Source organism: Catharus ustulatus, chromosome 10, assembly GCF_009819885.2.
Source record: "Catharus ustulatus isolate bCatUst1 chromosome 10, bCatUst1.pri.v2, whole genome shotgun sequence".
NCBI lineage: Eukaryota > Metazoa > Chordata > Aves > Passeriformes > Turdidae > Catharus > Catharus ustulatus.
Window position 1 is genome coordinate 23,851,176 of NC_046230.1, and position 18,911 is coordinate 23,870,086.

An 18,911-nucleotide genomic window follows, 5' to 3' on the forward strand; every position below is an offset into this window, starting at 1 on the left:
AGGAAGATTTGGGGGATAAGTGTATTTACTTACTTTTTGTTTATGGCCCAGTCACCTCTCTCAATCATTTTGACAGACAGTATTAGCTTTTCCAATGGTTTGTTTTCTATGGAGAGCTCAAGAGTCTGTGCCATGGAAGTGGGGATTGAGAACCTTCTGTGGAGGGTTTTTGCTGAGCCAGGGAAAAACACAGAGTTGAATATTCTGAAGAAAATGTCTGAAAATAAGTAATTAAACTTGGAAGTGAATAACAATAAAAGCAGCAGAAGAGACTGGGCTAGAACTGAGCCAGATGATGCTGGAAAATGTCAGTATCAGGGGTTAATCTGCAAAGGGCCAACACCTGTGCTGTGTGGATGTGTGCAGATCACTGACCCCAAGGCACAGAGGTTCGAGGTGCCCCACGAGCACGTGAAGCCGTTCCAGGGCTCGGCAGCCTCCGAGCGCAGCTACGAGGTGGAGCTGAAGCAGAACCCCTTCGGGCTGGTGCTGAGGAGGAGGAGCAATGGCAGAGTGCTGTAAGTCCTGCTGATAGCACAGGGTTAGAAATGTTTCTAAAATCGTGGGAATTGTGTACAACGGATTCAGGGGTGGAAAGAAAGGTTGGGGCTGGTAGGGCTGGGAAAGGGAACCAGGCCTGGGAATGAATGTTGAGCTTTGTCTTTATTGGATCATGTGAAACTGCACCTGTGGAATCATCATGTGATAGATAATATGATTGTTAAAAATAATAATTGTTTGATAATTCAATATATTATTGTTTAATCATAATAAGGATCATGAGAAGCGATGCAGTGGTAACAAGAACCATGAGAAAGGATGTTTGGGGACCTGATGGAAATCACAAGGATCCCTGCTTGGATAAGATCAATGTGTACAATAGAACAATATGGGTTTAGTAATTCATTTCTATAGTTACATAACAAAAGGGTATAAAAACCTGTCCCTCTGGAATCCATGTGGAGTCAGGTTTGGGTTTGTGCCCCTGATTCCCAGAGCTCTGCAATAAAAGCCCTGCAGATCCTCATCCTGGGATGATGTTTCTACACCAACACTGCTGGGGCTCCCTCCGTGCACAAATGGCCCTAAAGCCAGATGCCACCTGTGAGCTGTGTCCCCTTGGACACAGACTCTACTCCTTCCCTTCTCTTGACTCTTGGGATGACTTTGGCAGCAGAGTCTGAGGTGGGGAGCTCTGTCTGAAAGGTTTCAGCTGTGGCTCTCTGATCATGTTCCTGGGGAAATCTCTATATGAGGATTTTTTTATTATCTGAGGGATTCTTTGCCAGTGCTTTAAATCATATGGGAAAACTCTTGATTGCCCCTTTTATCTTCTTGATTACACTTGTGCTGAACCACAAAAACCAGGCTGCCCTTTAGACCTGTGATGCCCAAGGGCAGCTGGTCGTGTAAGGCTGTGTGTGAAATATTTATTGAATTTGAACACTGAATTCTCTCACCCCATTTATTTTCATTTTTAATACTTATTTTAAATATTAAAATTAAATATAAAATTATAAATTAATATTTTAATATTTATTTATATTTTAAAAACCCTTTAAAAAAATTTATTTAAAAATAAATAAATAAAACGAAACCCACCAACCCACAGCTGTCCCAGAGCCCTCAGAGAGGGGCAGTGCCAGGATGAAGGTGCTCATTAAATCAGCCAGCAATGATTACCTGTCACAGGGCTGGCCCACTTGGATTAGCAAGGCTTCAGTTTCATTAATTAAGGGTTGTTTTTTGCTCTTATTAGAGTTGTTTTCTTGCTTAGAATCCTCTGTCATGATTGATTTGCAATTAGAGAGGGCACAGAAGATGGACCTGGCAGTCAGCAGTGCCTGACTGATTAAACAGGTACAGGGAGAGGGATCAGACACCTGTGGGGCCACATTGAATCCATTCTCTGGAATATTGTCTAAATTTCCTTAGACCTTTGTTTAATTTCATCAAAGTGTTTGCATTTGGGTCTCAAGAGAAAAAGTGACAGTGATGTTGGACTCTGAGATCTCAAAGAAAGATGTTGCTACCATGGGATAAGGGAAGACCTCAGAGATGAAATCCTGATAAATTTATTTGCACAAGGTCATAATTTTCCCCAACTCTTAAACAGTTCAACAAAACAGAAACCTCTTTATAAAAGAACAATGTATTACAGTTCATCACCAAAATCCTGATTATTCTGATGAAGTCCACCATCATTTGTTCCACTTGAGGCCCCAAAATAGAGTTCTGATCCCAACAGCAACTGGAAGAAAACCTGAAAGGTTTGGGTGCAGATCTGACTCTGCCCTCCAGCTCCAGCTGAAAGGAGCAGAAACAATCCTTGCGACAGCTCTTGGTAAAATTCTTCCTTTTTCTCTGTTTTTTTTTGGCATGTTTTCACCAGGTTTGACACGACCATAGGGCCCCTGCAGTTCGCTGACCAGTTCCTGCAGCTCTCCATCAAACTGCCCAGCAGCAACATCTACGGCGTGGGCGAGCACGTGCACAAGCAGTACAGGCACGACGTCAACTGGAAAACCTGGCCCATCTTCAGCAGGGACACTGGGCCCTCTGCTGTGAGTTTGGGCTGATTCCCCTCCTTCTTTGCAGCTCTGTGACCCAAATGATTTACCAAAATATGAGTGTTGGTCTAACACTGATACTCAACTGTGATGGACCAAAGGCTCTCTAGCAATTTAAAGTTACAAAGTGAATGTTCATTCAGCCCTGGGCAGCAGTGTGGGGTAACCCTCTAACACACACTGCAAATTACAGGTGGTCACAGAGTCTGTTTATTGATAAAGGACTCAAACAAATTCATATTCATAATAACAACCCCTCCCATCCCTGCTTCCCATGGTAATTAGCTGGAATGGCAATTAAGCAGCGTGGTTGCCTTCTTGAATTAAGTCTGGGCTCATTTTAGTGGGGAGGGGTCTTAGAAGGAGGAAGCAAGGTGAGTCTTCCTCACCCTGACCTTTTCTATCAATGACAATACAAATGGCTTTTGGGGCAACTCCAGTTTTGCAAAGAATGAGTTTCTGGTTGCAATTGTTTGTGTTCTTTGGACCTACCTGCTGGTTTCATCCTTTCCCATTGTGAGCACAGCTGAGCAAGCATAAATTGACAGGAATCAATTATTAAGTTTCAGGTAACTGTCTCAAACCGAGTTTCTTCTAACTTTTGACTAAAATCCTAATTTCTCTAAGATTAGTGTTTCACAAACCTCTGGGGCCGTGAGCACATTTGTGTATCCACTGGATTTTCTGGTTTTCCTTTTCCAGGCACTGCAGGTTGTTGCTCTGTGGTACTGATGGATGCTCTCTGATTTTTGTGTTGGTGTGCAGTGGACAAACCTTAGTGGATGAGGCTTCAGTTTCTACTGATAATCAGAATAAATAACATCTTGATAAATAGCAATGTGCTTTGCAGGGTTCAGTTCAGGCAGCCCAGGCTGCTCCAGCAACATCCTTGGAGCCCAAATTATGGACAAATTCTCCTTTACAACTGTTTCTTTCCAAGATAAAAATATGTCTGTCAGCTGTTATTTGTTTCTAGAGTTTTCTGGCTGTCCCTTTATGAAACAATTTCTGTGACACTCATCTTTTGATAAGATTATTTTCACCATTGCATCACCTTCATAAAGCAACTCATTGCTTTGAGAGAGAACTTTTGTTCCACTGCAATGGGAAATTTATGAACTGAAACCTGAGGGTGAACTGGCTGTATGTGGTTAATTAATAATCTGGAATTTGTACTCACTGAGATTCCTTCTCACTCTTCTCTCTGGTTTGGAGATATGGCTCCATTGAGTGTAGACTCATGAAGATAAAATAACACTGAAAACTAACACCAAGTTAGGCTGATTTCAAATTGCTCAGGTTCTGGTTCTTGTTCATTTGAACAGAATTTGCTTTTTTGGGAAAAAAACCCACAACTATTGCAACAATTGTTAGCATTTCTGAGGGGTTATGTTGCTAATAATAACAACAGAAATAAAAATAGGAATTAGAAAGGAAATGAAAAAGTAACAAGGCACTCTCTTATTTCCATAGATTAGACATCAAAATTATTGCCTTGTAGGATGAATAGAAATACAGATTAGATGTAAAACCTAATCTATGGTGAGAAGGGATGGAAGCTCCTCTCAGGTTCTCCTTGATGAGCATTTTTATTCCCCAGAAATGGAGCTGCAATAGCTGCCAGCCTTCCTGGAGATCAATCAGATCTGTTACCTCTTTATTGGGTAGATTCTTGTTTTAATGGAAAATAAAGGAGAATAACACCAGGAAAAACAGAACATATAAAGCAGGGAAGTGGTTTTAAGGACTTAAATTTCTGCTCCATTTCGATATGTTTTGAGTTCCACCTGTGATATATTTTTAAATGTTCCAGAACAGATCCTGTTATTAGACGTTAATCACCTTGCCTGTTCTCTTTGTTTTTAGGCAATGGATAACTTGTATGGAGCCCAAACTTTCTTCCTGTGTTTGGAAGACAACACTGGAGCCTCCTTTGGTGTTTTCCTGATGAACAGCAATGCCATGGGTAAGAAACCTTTCTCTGTGGCTCTGAGCAGTGCTGTTGAATTTCTTTAGAAATGATCTTTTGGATTGCATCAAAAACTGAGCTGATGTGAGTGTCCCTTCTTAAAAACATCCCGAACATCTGAGGGCAGTCATTAACTTGTGTCTAACAATATTTCAAATACAAGCAGTGAGTAGCTCCCAATTAACTGGAGAATTTTGATGTAAATCTGAGGGTCAGGAATTTACCCAAAGGCTGCACAGGTCTGCACTGGAATAAGAAACTAAAATTGCAGTGAACAGCACTTGGAAGCAAATGTCCTTTAGTCCCTTCAGATAAGTTTATTTATATTTTTGTTTACTGGGCTCTGCACCTCTTTGGGCTGGGAAGTTGTACTAAAAATTCAGAGATAAAAGGTGGAACCATTGTATTTCTTCTGAGTCTCTTCTCTGTAGGGTGTAAAGGAATGGAAATAGGGACATCTGAAGAGTTGTCTGATTTCCCCTCCTTTGCAAGTTCAATGAATGATTTAGTGTTCTTTAGGCATTTTGTTTTTCACTTCAGTAAGTTCTCTACTCAAAAATTAGAAAATGGCAAAGTTATTTTAGAATTCCCCACCCCTCAGGACTGTTTTTGTGCACTCTTGTGTGGCAGAGTTTGTGGTGCAGCCTGCTCCAGCAGTGACCTACAGAACCATTGGAGGCATCCTGGATTTCTACATCTTCCTGGGGGACACTCCAGAGCAAGTAGTCCAGGAGTACCTGCAGGTACCTTCACTTACAGGACTTATGCATTAAATAGGTTTTTTCAAAGTGTAAATATTATTTTATAATATTCTTTTTCTCTGGGGGCTGGAGAACAGACCATGCTCGAGACCCAAGAGCTCCAAAATTCATTAATCTGTGATTTATACCTGGTCATTAGGGCTGGAGATGGTCTCTAGAATAATTTATGTTTCCTTGCTCCTGTCATGAGGACAAATTCCTGTTCATATGGCAATATTATGGGATAGAGAGTGTGTGTACAGGATGTGTGGATTTTATGATCACAAGATCACTGAGTGTCTTTTGCACTTCTTGAGATCTGCCTTGGTTCCAGGGACACCTTAAAGAATGGGCATTGTCCCAAAATACCAATATTTATTAAAATCAATAAATAATAGGGAAAAAAATTGTATTTAGGAGTGGGCTGCAATTTAGTGTGTGCTGTTGGAGTAGATTTCAGAAATTTGGTGATGCCTTATTGAGACTGCCTGAAAACAGAGGCCAGACAGAATTAAGGGAATAAAAATCAGTTCTATTTATTGAATTATTCAGGTACATTTAGGGCAGACAAAACCCCCAGGGGCTGCACCCAAGATGGACAATGGGTTTCACACTTTATAAGTTTGGCCCATTTGCACATTGGGGTTAATCTCCCAATTACAACTCCAGGTGATGAAGCCATTTACCCCAAATTTCCCCCCCAAGTCACTTTTGTTCCCATCTCTGGCCCTGAGGCAGTGAGGTGTCCTTGATTCCCAGCCTGGAGAGGAATTCTTGTGTCTGCCCCAAATGGGAGAGCAGCAATGACACTGGATGGAGTTTAGAGTTACACACTGAAGAGCTGCAGGGTCACAAATAGATGGAAATATAAAAACTAAAATGCTAATGCATCAGTGGGTTCAGGGAACGGGGCTGAGGTGGCACAAGGTGTCAAGCAGCACTTGGGGTTTTTGTTTTCCCCTTTCAGCTCGTGGGACTGCCAGCACTGCCCTCCTATTGGAGCCTGGGGTTCCAGCTCAGCCGCTACGGATACACCTCCCTGGACGAGGTGAAGGAAATCGTGCAGAGGAACAGAGCCATCGGGCTGCCCTACGTGAGTGTGGGCTTGGGACACACATCCTGCACACAGATCTGGGTGGGACACACATCCTGCACACAGATCTGGGCACACACACATCCTACACACAGATCTGGGCACACACACATCCTACACACAGATCTGGGCACACACACATCCTACACACAGCTCTGGGCAGGACACACATCCTACAGCCAGCTCTGGGCAGGACACACATCCTACACACAGCTCTGGGCAGGACACACATCCTACACACAGCTCTGGGCAGGACACACATCCTACACACAGATCTGGGGAGGACACACATCCTACAGACAGATCTGGGCAGGACACACATCCTACACACAGATCTGGGCAGGACACACATCCTACACACAGATCTGGGCAGGACACACATCCTACACACAGATCTGGGGAGGACACACATCCTACACACAGCTCTGGGCAGGACACACATCCTACACACAGATCTGGGCACACACACATCCTACACACAGCTCTGGGCAGGACACACATCCTACACACAGCTCTGGGCACACACACATCCTACAGACAACTCTCGGCAGGACACACATCCTACACACAGCTCTGGGCACACACACATCCTACACACAGCTCTGGGCAGGACACACATCCTACACACAGCTCTGGGCACACACACATCCTACACACAGCTCTGGGCACACACACATCCTACAGACAGATCTGGGCAGGACACACATCCTACACACAGCTCTGGGCAGGACACACACATCCTACACACAGCTCTGGGCAGGACACACACATCCTACACACAGCTCTGGGCACACACACATCCTACAGACAGATCTGGGCACACACACATCCTACACACAGCTCTGGGCAGGACACACATCCTACACACAGATCTGGGCACACACACATCCTACAGACAGATCTGGGCACACACACATCCTACACACAGCTCTGGGCAGGACACACACATCCTACACACAGCTCTGGGCACACACACATCCTACACACAGCTCTGGGCACACACACATCCTACACACAGCTCTGGGCACACACACATCCTACACACAGATCTGGGTGGGACACACATCCTACAGCCAGATCTGGGCACACACACATCCTGCACACAGCTCTGGGCAGGACACACATCCTACAAACAGGTCCTTTTCCATGGATTTGGATTGGGAAACGTGTGGTGTCAAAGGTGGTTGTGCATTTTGATGTTTGACCCGTTATCAGAATGTTGGGTGGCTTAACTGCACTTAGGTTTATTCAAATTCTTTATTGTAATAATTTTTTCTTTAATTTTTTTCCAATTTCCAAAACTCTATCCGTTTTTCTGCTCTTGAATTTTTTTAAATTGTCCTATGGAGAGTAATGGAACCATATATTATTCTTAATTGACAGTCAAAGGCAAAGTGCATTTAACTTTTAAAACTAGGTTTTATAGGACATGAACCTGATGTCTTCAATAGAATAAAAATAATATTAAGCTAATATTTGGGAAGAAAATGGACTAATAAAAATCTTTACCTATCACTTCTCATGGAAAAGCTGAACTCCCTTCTCTTTCAGGATGCCCAAGTCATTGATATTGATTGTATGGAGCAAAGGAAAGATTTTACTTATGACAAAGAGAAGTTTAAAGATCTCCCTCAATTTGCAGCTTATTTGCATGGGTATGGACTAAAATATATCATCATCTTGGTAAGCATTTAATTCCTCTTTTTTCCCCCTTGTGAGCACTTTGATTACATTTTTTTATTATTATTCTTTACTTATTCTATGTAATTCTTGCATTTACAGCTGTAATAATGGATGGAATATCCTGATTTCTTCTTTTTTTGTTGTTTTTTAATTTCTTTAGGATGCTGCTATTAGCACCCAAAATATGCTTGATGGAACTCCCTACGGAAGCTACACCAGGGGATTAGAAAAAGGTGTCTGGGTGAACGAGTCAGATGGAAAAACACCATTGCATGGGGAGGTAAGCATGGTTTTACGCATTTGAATTTGATCTGTTGTCACTTTATGATTTCATTCAGCTCAGGGAATTATCTACCAGGGAGAGCAAGGTTTGTAAGGTCTCTTGTGGTCTATGGTAATTCTCAACCTTTCTTAACCCTTTTTTTCAATTGTTTATATTAAAAGGTATTTTTAAAATAATTATGCATCAAAATGAATATTAAAAAAAATAAAAGAAAAATAGAACTAGAATAGCAATTAAAATTACACTTGTTCACATTAACCCTACTTTTTTTCACATTACTAAATATTTTTGCATTAAAGGACAGTTTGAAGGCTCAAAGGACATTTCATCAGCCAGCTCTTATTTATTTCCAGTAATGTTGAAGATCCCACATTATCCCTCTAATTTCTAACCTTAACTTCTATTGAGAATTTTCTCAGCTGTATTGTTCCTTGTAGAACTCACAAGAAAAGTAATTGAAAAATTCAAAGTTAACAAATTCATACTCTTTGTGTTCTCCAAGCTCCCATCCAACCTGAGCAGGTTTGTGACCCTGTGAGCCCATTTTAATCTCATTCAAAATTTCATTAATTATTTTCCTTTGAATATTCCAGGTGTGGCCAGGGGAAACTGTGTTCCCAGACTTCACCAGCTCCAAGGGCACAGACTGGTGGGTGGAAGAGTGCAGATTGTTTCATGACGTGGTGCCCTATGATGGAATATGGATTGTGAGTGATTCAGGATTTTTTTTTTAATTTTAATTTTAATTTTAATTTTTATTTTTATTTTTATTTTTATTTTTATTTTTATTTTTATTTTTATTTTTATTTTTATTTTTATTTTTAATTTTATTTTATTTCTATTTTTAATTGTATTTTTAAATGTATTTTTAAATTTCATTTTAAATTTTAATTTTTATTTTTAAAATATAGGTGATAGCAGATGTTTATTGCATTGAATTTTTTATTGGATTGAAAGGTGTTTTTGCAATCAGAAAGGAGATGCTGAAAAATAGCTACTAATGATTCCTTAAAGGATGACAGAATAGAGTGGAAGACTTTTTTTAGGAAAATGTACTTAAGGCAACTTTATTACATCCTGCACCTTTCCTTTCCAGGATATGAATGAAGTGTGCAACTTTGTTCAAGGTTCAAAAAGTGGTTGTGCACAGAATGATTTAAATTATCCTCCTTACACTCCCAGTAAGTCCAGCTACTGTAATCAGAGTAATAAAATATCAAATAAAATGGTAATTGCTTTCAAGGACACAACGTGATTTTAGACTCGTCCTTGTGGGTGGGGTTTGGACATTCCTATTGACAGAAAATAATATTTATGTGTTTGTATTTGTACAGTTCATCTGTGGTTTACAGAACTGCCTCTTTTATCTCGTCAAGTAATTTCTGGAAATTGTCATTGCCTTAATTATGTTGATAATGTAACGATCCTCTTGCACTGTCAGTAGTTTTTCAGCTATTTGCAGAGTTAAAATGTTCAGAGTTTCCATGAATAGCAGATTTAAGTAACCTTTGCCAGCCTGCTGTCAGATGGTGATTCAGGAATTTAGAGCACAGCTCCTTGGATGGGTGCAAAGCTCAGGAGTGGAAATCTCACAGAGCAAAGATGAACCAAACCAACAGCCAGGAGCAGCATTTTGAGTCTGGAGTGATTAAACTGCCTGAGAGAAAAGAGAAAAAAGGGGCTTGGATACCACAAATGTGCATTGAAGACTGGAAATATTAATACCAAGGATGTACCTTACCAGTGCTGTTTGTATTCCTTCTTCCAGGGATTCTGGACAGACTCATGTATTCCAAGACACTTTGCCTGGATGCAGTGCAGGCCTGGGGGAAGCAATATGATGTCCACAACCTTTATGGATATTCCATGACCATATCCACTAGGAAGTAAGGAATGCATCCCAAAATCCTGCAGAAAGCTTTCAGAGCAGTGCATGAGCTGTATTTTCCAAAGCACCACGAGGCTTGCCTGCTAAAGGAAGAGATTCCTGGAAAATGCAGTGTTAATGTTTGAACCAACATAGCCAAGGCAAATTCCAGCCTGGAGTTGGTAGGAAAAGCCACAAATTTGTTGTCAGAACTGTGTGAAGAGATTATTTCAAATTAATATCTTGAACTTGGCTAAAACACACCTGCAAAGGGTTCCCCATCCTTGGGAGGAATGATCAGTGCAAATCAGTATAAATCTGCTCTGTTCAGAATGATCAATGTCTGAGTGTCCTGGTTTGGAGGACAGGTGTCTGCTGAGAAAGGCAGGAGCTTCTCTTTGAAATGGAGAATGTAAACACCTCTCTTGAAATTATTATAATTTTGAAATTAAACGGCTGTCAGGCAAAGATATGGGAATAGGAATAACAGTACTTTTCTAGGGAAATTAAAATAGAAATACAGCACTACAAAGAACAAACCCCAAACCCTGACACAGCCAGAGTACAACCTGACACCCGTCAGGCAGGGTGTTGGCAGCAGTCCCATCCCATGGTGGCTGCATCCTCCTGCAGTGACAGATGTGGCTCAGCTGGAGCAGTGCTCCTGGACAAGGTGCAGTTTCCCTCCGGAGCTCCAGTGGGGATGTGGAGAAATCCGGTTTTCCTCTGGAGTCCAGTGGAGAAAGGGACTCCCTTAGTGTCCCAAAACCTCTGTTTTTATCTTGGTAAGAAATGTTGGGCTCTTCCCCCTGGCTGGAGCAACTCCCAATGGGATGCAGTAATTTTATCAGTCCCACAGTGGGACTCAATGGCCATGAGCAGAAAATGACTGGCTGGAGGAAGGGTGGGTTGTGAAAAGATAAAGAACAATGTCCTGCCTGGTTTATAAACCATGGCCATGAACAGGAGATATCCCATGGAGATAAAGAACACTGCCCCAGCTGGTTTATAAACCATGGCCATGAACAGGAGATATCCCATGAGATAAAGAACACTGCCCCAGCTGGTTTCAATGGATGCCCATTAGCAGAATATCTCCCAGGGAGATCAGGATCACTGCCCCACCCTCAACAGATGGTGATAGAACAGACATCTTTGATCACATCCTGGTTGCCTTTTCCTCTGTGTAATTTATCTCATTCCTTTCCAGAGCCATCGAGACCGTGTTTCCAGGGAAGAGAAGCTTCCTGATCTCAAGGTCTACCTTTGCAGGATCAGGAAAGCACGGGGGCCACTGGCTGGGGGATAATGCAGCCACGTGGGAGCAGCTGAGATGGGCAATCCCTGGAATGCTGGAGTTTAACCTCTTTGGAATTCCTTATGTAGGACATCAGTTCCTGCCATCCTTCCAAAACAGATTATCTAAGCAAGCTCTCTCTAAATAACCACTCACATTGGCACCTCAAAATCAACCCTTTCTAGGAAATCTCCTTTGAATATTTCTTTTCAATTATTGATTTTTGATTTAGGCTGTTTATTTTGATTTTGGTGGCTGTGGTGACATAAAAGTGGGTAGCAAACTTATATATCCCAATCTAACTCTTATTTTGGTAATTTTTAAACACTAATGAGGCATGTGAAAAAAATTCCTGTTTTTTTTAATCATTTCAAATTAGAGACATCCACTTAGAAGGGAAATAGCCAAAATCCTTTTTGTGATTTAAATTTTTCCCATTCTGTGCATATGATCACCAAACAGAAAAGCAAAATTTGGAAGAAGCAGAATGATGGGGAGTGTTAGTGAGGGGGTCAGCTTAATTTTTTGGACAGCATAGCTGGATTTGGGAAAACTACAAATATGTTGTACCTTTTGAGGCACAGAACGTTGTACATTCAACACATTCCGATTTTTTAAATTTTATTTTCCTAAAGGTTGGAGCAGACATTTGTGGTTTCAGTGAGAACACCACGGAAGAGCTTTGCAGACGATGGATGCAAGTGGGAGCATTTTACCCTTTTTCCAGGAACCACAACGGTGAATATGTCATGGTAAGTTGTGCTTTCTGATCAAAACTGCTTAGTGTTGTATAACCACACTTCCTTCAACATCACTTCTAATCCTCACCATCAGTTTGAAAACAGAGCCTTTATGAAATTATAGATGGGAGAGGTTGGGTTTGATAAGGATTAATTGAGAATACAGTTATTTGGTAGCAGTTTTATGAATATTGGTTGTTCCTACCAACAAGGAACACAGAGGTCTGTGTGAGCCACCAGACTGAGCCCTGGGAGCTCCCTGGCATGAGCCAGGATCAATCCTGGAATAATCCTGATGGACAGGGAGGGATGGGCAGAGCAAACAGCACAGAGGGACAGGACACCAGGTCACAGCACCAGAGAGGAGAACCCAGCACAGAGCTGCCCCACAGAGCCCCACCCTCTCTGAAACAGCTTTTCACACACTTGGCAAAGTGCTTTTGAGAACCTGGAGATATAACAGTGGACATTTGTTTCCAGCATCAGGATCCTGCTGCGTTTGGACCCGACTCCGTGCTGGTGAAGAGCTCCAAGCATTACCTGAGCATCCGCTACACCTTGCTGCCCTACCTGTACACGCTGCTCTACCACGCCCACAGCCAGGGGCACACCGTGGTGAGGCCCCTGCTGCACGAGTGAGTCTGCCACTTCCACCACCACAACAAAATCTGGCTCATTTCATACCCTTAGGGGACTTTCCAAACCTCTGTCCTGTGGAAATCGCATTGGGATATCTGTGGGTGACTTCCCAATCTGTGAAACCCCATTTTGGTGTCATCAGGAGGTGATTTTTATAAGGCATCCCTTAGTTGTGGTTGTGGGCAATAAGTTCTCTGAAACCTTGGGGTTGCTGCTGATATAAATCACAAAAAAAACTCAATTTCTGTTCTATCCTTCACATTTATTCAGGTTCTACTCTGATGAAACAACTTGGGACATTGACAGGCAGTTCCTGTGGGGCCCTGGGCTGCTGATTTCCCCTGCTCTTGAGCCGGTAGGTTTGGCTGGTGGGGGATCTGAGTCACCAGTTCCCTCTCCTTCATTTATTGCATCCACTGAGAGAGCTCCCAGCACGTTTTTACCCTGCTGAAATGGAAAATCTTGCAGCTAAATCCTACTCCTGTTTTCCAGTCTTATGTGGAGGCAAGGATATCTGGTCTGATATTTTACTTTACCTCATCTTCACAGCATCTCTGAATTTCCTTTGGAGTCAGCTTCTCTTGCTGCATTTCAGCTCCTCTGTGGTACAACAAAAAAACAAAAATGTTGTGGCTTTTTCTGCAGCAGAATCTTGTAAATAATGATTTCTCCTGCCAGCAACACATTTCCCACCGAGAAACACAAAACATTTCTTAAATACAGAATGGGAAAGCGAGAATCTGAAAGGTGCCAGCCCCAAAATTCATGGAAAAAAAGATGATTGAGGGTAGGATCTGGTTCACTGGGTTTGAAGTGTTGTGTCTTTGGGTGGCTTTAATGAGCTGCCACTTTGCAGAGCAGCAATTCAGTTACTCCCCAGAAGCTTTGCAGAAATCGTGCTTGGATTTCCCTTCCTTTTTCTGGACATGATCCTGAACACCAGGAAACAGCAAAGCATAAAAATATCAACGATTTTCTCACAGTTTTATTGGAAAATTGAGTAGAAATCTGAAAGTTGTTTCTTTATTCCCTTTCAGGGTGTGGAGTCCACTCGTGTGTACTTTCCTGATGCACAGTGGTATGACTATGACACGGTGAGGAAATGCAGGGGACTTTATGGGATATCACATCTTTCTCTAAATGGGAATGTGATGAAATAGGATTGTCAGCCCTGATTTGGGGACAGGGACCAGAAGGAAAGGCTTTGGGGTTGCTTGGGAGACAAGGGATGAAGGGTGGTGGGATAAGCACAAGAACTGGTGCCTCAAGAAAGGGCTCAGATTATGACATTAAATCACAGTGATGGGAAATTATTTTATTTTATGTGCCCATTAACCCATAGATATTCACATAACTTAAGCTTTTTTTTATAAGGAACAAATTGATGAAACTCAGCACTAAAGAAAACACTCCCAGCAGTTGGTAACACCAAATTCCTCTTCTCTTTTCCATCCCTGTCCATAAGGGTGAACCAGTCTCTGTTAAGAAAGTGTGGCACAATTTAGAAACCCCAGCAGATAAAATGGGGCTGCACCTGAGAGGAGGATACATTTTCCCTACTCAGCAGCCAAACACCACCACAGGTACAAGGTAGGATCCCAAATGAACACTTTTAATGCATATTTTTTTCCCCCAAAATGGGGCTGAGGACTTCAGATAATAGCAGCCCATTGTAATTAGGATTTTCACCTTGAAATGTGGGAATAACTGTGAGCCAAACCTCGCTTCCACACCTCCAGTGATGATTTATTTGCATAGGAATTTGTAAACTCACCAGGTATTTTAATCCATTTGCATGAAAATAAAAGGAATTAAACTTAATTAAGGCAATTCTTCCAGGATTGTGACCCTGTTGGGTGTTCCAGTCTCACATGAACATGGAGGATGCACCAAGAATGTTCAGATGTTTTTTTGTTCACACAAATCTCTTTCCACAGCCGCCTGAATCCAATGGGACTCATAATTGCCCTGGATCTCAACCAGGAAGCTTCTGGGGATTTGTTCTGGGATGATGGAGAATCTACAGGTGAGCAGCCATCAACACTGAAATAAATATGGATAAAAAAGATTTAGTATGCTCCAATTTCAGCATTCCTGCTGAAAAGAAGACGTTGTAACACACTGCTGCTGCTTGCTCACGGATCAAATCGTTTTCAAGGCTTTTAAGGAGAAATCTGTGCCTATTGTTAATGTAGGCTTGAAGTCACAACTTGACACAAGTAAAGAAAAAACACACAAGGCTCGACTTGAAGGTCAAACCTCTACTTTAGGGTCAAACCTCTGGTTTTCAGGGGAAATCTTTAGACTGCCAGGAGGTGACAGGGTTTTCCCATGGGATTTAGGCAAACCACTGCCCATCCAGGGAGGTATCTGAACATATATTGGAAAACTTTCGACATTCCACCCATACAACTCCTTTTTTTCGTGGGCTATGCCAATCATAGCTCCCAGGAAAACTCCCAAACCCCTGCTTTTTGGAATTTAGTGAAAGTTTGGGATGCTTTTAAGAAATAGAGCAGTGATTCAGCTGATTATTGCTGCCATAAATCCAGCAGGCCTTGGGTGGCTGCTGTGCATGGGGGTGACAGCTCCTTGTGCTCCTCTGGCCTAAAATAACAAAACCATTACTGCCAAACTAAGCAATAAAACATTTCACCACTTTATGGCCTGCCCAAAACTTACAGGCTGCAGTTTTGGAGTTTTACACTTGCAATTTGCTTGTGATGACAGGATTTGTCTTTTTGTATATGGGAAAAAAAAAAAAAAAAAAAAAAAGAAAAGCCGGATTGACCACATTTTGTATTTCTTTTTCCTGGTCATGTTTATTTTGGTATTTGTTATTTCCTCTCTTCTGGTTCCATTATTTTTATTATCATCACCACCATTATTTTTGCATGAAGAATCTATATTTAGTTTATGTTAAAGGATTAGCTTTGATCAAAACTTGTATATTTAAGACAAACTAAGAAGAAATAACAGTAGAATTAAAAAAGCACCGCATTTTAGATGAGCTGATTTCAATGAATTTTTGTGGAAAAAAATTAGATCTCCTGGGACACTGGCCAAAGGAAAAAGAAAAAGGGATATTTCAGTTCCTCATAGAAATATTAGTAAATATTTGCATAGTGCAGCTTTCAATGCAAACCTGAGCATTAACAATTTACTGGTCTCTAGCAGTGGCTGAGCCCACCTTTAATTTTATTCTTTTCTGCACTCCAAGTATAACTTTTTTTTTCTTTACCTTTTAGGTACAATTGAGAATAAATCCTACATCTACTATGAGTTTAAAGTTTCCAATGTAAGTATTTGATTTTAAATAATCTTCTTTTCATTTCTGATTTTTATCCAGTATCTTTCAAGAACATTCTTTTCTCTCCTTATTCTCCTGCAAGATTTGCTGGAAAACAAAACATTTGCCAAAGCCAAGAGGAATCATGTTCAAAATCTCTCATTTAATGGGGATGAAATCTGTTGGGTTTTTTATTCCTTGGTAAAGCAATAACTCCTAAATAACTCCTTCTCCTTCCACATAATAAACTCAGCAGCAATATTTATTGAACAAGAGAAATCTAAGGCATAAGAGACATTTAAAGCAGAGTCAAAAAGGAGAAGCACGGAGTGTTTGTGATTCTCAAAATAGTGGCACTGTAAAAAATGTGTATTTTTATACTGTGAAAATACAGCTGAATGTCTCCAAAGAGTGAGGGAGACCCAGACCTTGCCTGAACCCTCAGAAACTACATCAGGGTTAAGTTTTATTGTGTTATTTTAAGCTGAAAGTGCCTTTGCAGGGTTAATTGACAGCAGGGTGGAGTCCTGATAGTGTTTCTATCCAATATTTACAGTAACTGTTACATAACAAGGGTTGCAAACAGTATGATATTATTTGTACAATAATAATAATGATGACAGCAACAACTTTAATATCAGGTAAAGGTATTCATTCCTTTGCCAAGATGAAAGAGCACAGACCAAGGGAGAGAATGCAGAGGAACACCAGTGAAGCACATGAATTAGTAATTTTTTAAACCATAATTAATCAAAGGATCATTTGTAGCTAAGAAACCCCGGCTGCTGTTGGAATTTGAAACCCCAGTAGCCAAGTCATGGCTTGACTGTGATGACATTTAATTAACAATTAACCTCAAGCTCCCATGGAGGGCAATGAGGAAGTTCCACACACAGCCATGGTGCAGCTCCTCTGCTGGGACTCCTAATCTGGAAATAATGAATTAAGAATGCAATGGGCAGTGGTTTTGTACCAAGAGCAGTGAGAACCTTTGGTTGTTGGAACCCAGGGAGATCCCAGACAGGGGAATTTATCTGCCCTGTCACAGACCTGCCCCAGCAAGGAGAAAAAAGCTGAAACACAACTCTGAAGGTTATTTTATACATGGTAGAAAAGTTTTATTGTGATGACAACAAGCAGAGCAATAATTAATATGTGTGGGAGAAGATATTGGTTTATTTGTGCTCCAAGGTGAAAATCTTCATAGAAAAAAATTGTTAAACCAGGAGAATTTTTGGCAGATTTTTAAAATAAGAATATTACCACTATATTATTTTTCAGAATTCTCTACAAATGACTGCTACACACAGCAATTACGCTGATCCAAACAACCTGAAATTTGAGGAAATCAAGATATTGGGATTGAACACCACAATACTATCAGCCTCTGTGTCTCAGAACGATGTTGTGCAAGATCATATCACTAATGTCACCTATAATTCGACGACAAAGGTAAAGCAATAACAGGAAAATGGAAAGTAAACATATTTAAACTCACATCAACTTTATTTTATGTGTTGCAAAGGACAGTAGCCTGTGCCAATGTTGTTTCAATGAAATACAATGTGAAGTTTATTGCAGAATAAAAGTACAATTGCATTCAACTCTGCTGCATAAAAGTGTATCTAAGTTATGCTTGCAGTGGAGCAGACAGCTTATTTCATGTATTTATTCCTGTTTGCTTCCAAGGAAGCTGTGGAATTAACTCTGTATTTTTAGAGTCTTAATTCTTCAGATTTTATCTGTAAAAATATCAGTGTGTGTTTGTGAGACTGCATCAAACCTTACAAGGTGGGATTCTGTGAATTTTCAATTTTTAAGTGTATTATTCTTAAGGATTTAAGGAAAGCTGATGGGATGTGACATTTAATAACTGTTTATTGTTTCATATTTATAAGGTGGCTGTTATAAGAGGACTTCAGCTTGAGCTGGGAAAATCTTACACAGTCACATGGGCTCAAAATGACATTGAAAGATTTGATTGCTATCCCGGACAAGATGCAACAAAAGAAAAATGTGAACAACTTGGCTGCACCTGGCAAGTAAGTCATTATAAAAATTAAAAAAAAAAAAATCCAGAATAAAAGATTTTCCTTTGTGGTTGTTACAGAATAAAAGAGGTCTGTAAGGTTTAAATAAAATGGAGGCACAGGTCTCAGCAGGACTGTACTGGTGGATTTTATTTACCTCAGTAGCTGACAACCATTTAAATTCCACCAAATTACAGCAGGAGTTGAGGAAAAATGAGGTATTTACTGAAAAATGAGCAGAAATAATATTAGAGTTATGAAAAAGTGGAAGAGCATCTTCATCTGCCCCCTTTGTGTCACCTTCAGTCACTCAGGGACATTTGCAGTCAAATTAAATTCCTCTGCATCTCAGTTTGAGAGGAAATCATTGAATTCCACAAAAATCTTGATTCATTTGTAAACTTGTTTACATCAAGGAGCTATTTCCAAATCTTAATCTCCAACATGAAGTTCTTTAACTCGTGGTTTTATTTATTAGCATTATTAATTATTAATAAACATCTGGTAGCAACATGGTCTGGCAGGGTTGAACTTCAGAGGGTGCCTCCAAGTAAATTATTCCCTGTTCTTCTAAATCTAAAATGCCCATTTTGGACCTTTCCTCCTGGAATAAAATACAAAATTCTGTGCTGGCTGCTCCTGCCCCAGCACCTGCTGAAACAGTTGATGGTCTGCTCTGGTTTTGTTGCACTACCAAAAGAATTTTCTGTA

At 40.8% G+C, this 18,911-nt stretch overlaps 1 protein-coding gene across 1 annotated transcript in view; it reads left to right on the forward strand.

Annotated features, from left to right (window-relative positions):
- The window catches only part of SI (sucrase-isomaltase), a 48,298-nt gene that overhangs the window by 9,023 nt on the left and 20,364 nt on the right, over positions 1 to 18,911 (forward strand). The window contains exons 6-25 of the mRNA XM_033068707.1: positions 367 to 518; positions 2,393 to 2,564; positions 4,437 to 4,536; positions 5,170 to 5,282; positions 6,247 to 6,372; positions 7,924 to 8,055; positions 8,216 to 8,335; positions 8,932 to 9,045; positions 9,435 to 9,519; positions 10,107 to 10,224; positions 11,416 to 11,587; positions 12,138 to 12,254; positions 12,723 to 12,877; positions 13,152 to 13,236; positions 13,919 to 13,975; positions 14,347 to 14,471; positions 14,819 to 14,907; positions 16,130 to 16,179; positions 17,452 to 17,622; positions 18,069 to 18,212. Coding sequence (XP_032924598.1) covers positions 367 to 518; positions 2,393 to 2,564; positions 4,437 to 4,536; positions 5,170 to 5,282; positions 6,247 to 6,372; positions 7,924 to 8,055; positions 8,216 to 8,335; positions 8,932 to 9,045; positions 9,435 to 9,519; positions 10,107 to 10,224; positions 11,416 to 11,587; positions 12,138 to 12,254; positions 12,723 to 12,877; positions 13,152 to 13,236; positions 13,919 to 13,975; positions 14,347 to 14,471; positions 14,819 to 14,907; positions 16,130 to 16,179; positions 17,452 to 17,622; positions 18,069 to 18,212 — 2,397 coding nt within the window. The remainder of the gene's footprint in view (positions 1 to 366; positions 519 to 2,392; positions 2,565 to 4,436; positions 4,537 to 5,169; positions 5,283 to 6,246; positions 6,373 to 7,923; positions 8,056 to 8,215; positions 8,336 to 8,931; positions 9,046 to 9,434; positions 9,520 to 10,106; positions 10,225 to 11,415; positions 11,588 to 12,137; positions 12,255 to 12,722; positions 12,878 to 13,151; positions 13,237 to 13,918; positions 13,976 to 14,346; positions 14,472 to 14,818; positions 14,908 to 16,129; positions 16,180 to 17,451; positions 17,623 to 18,068; positions 18,213 to 18,911) is intronic.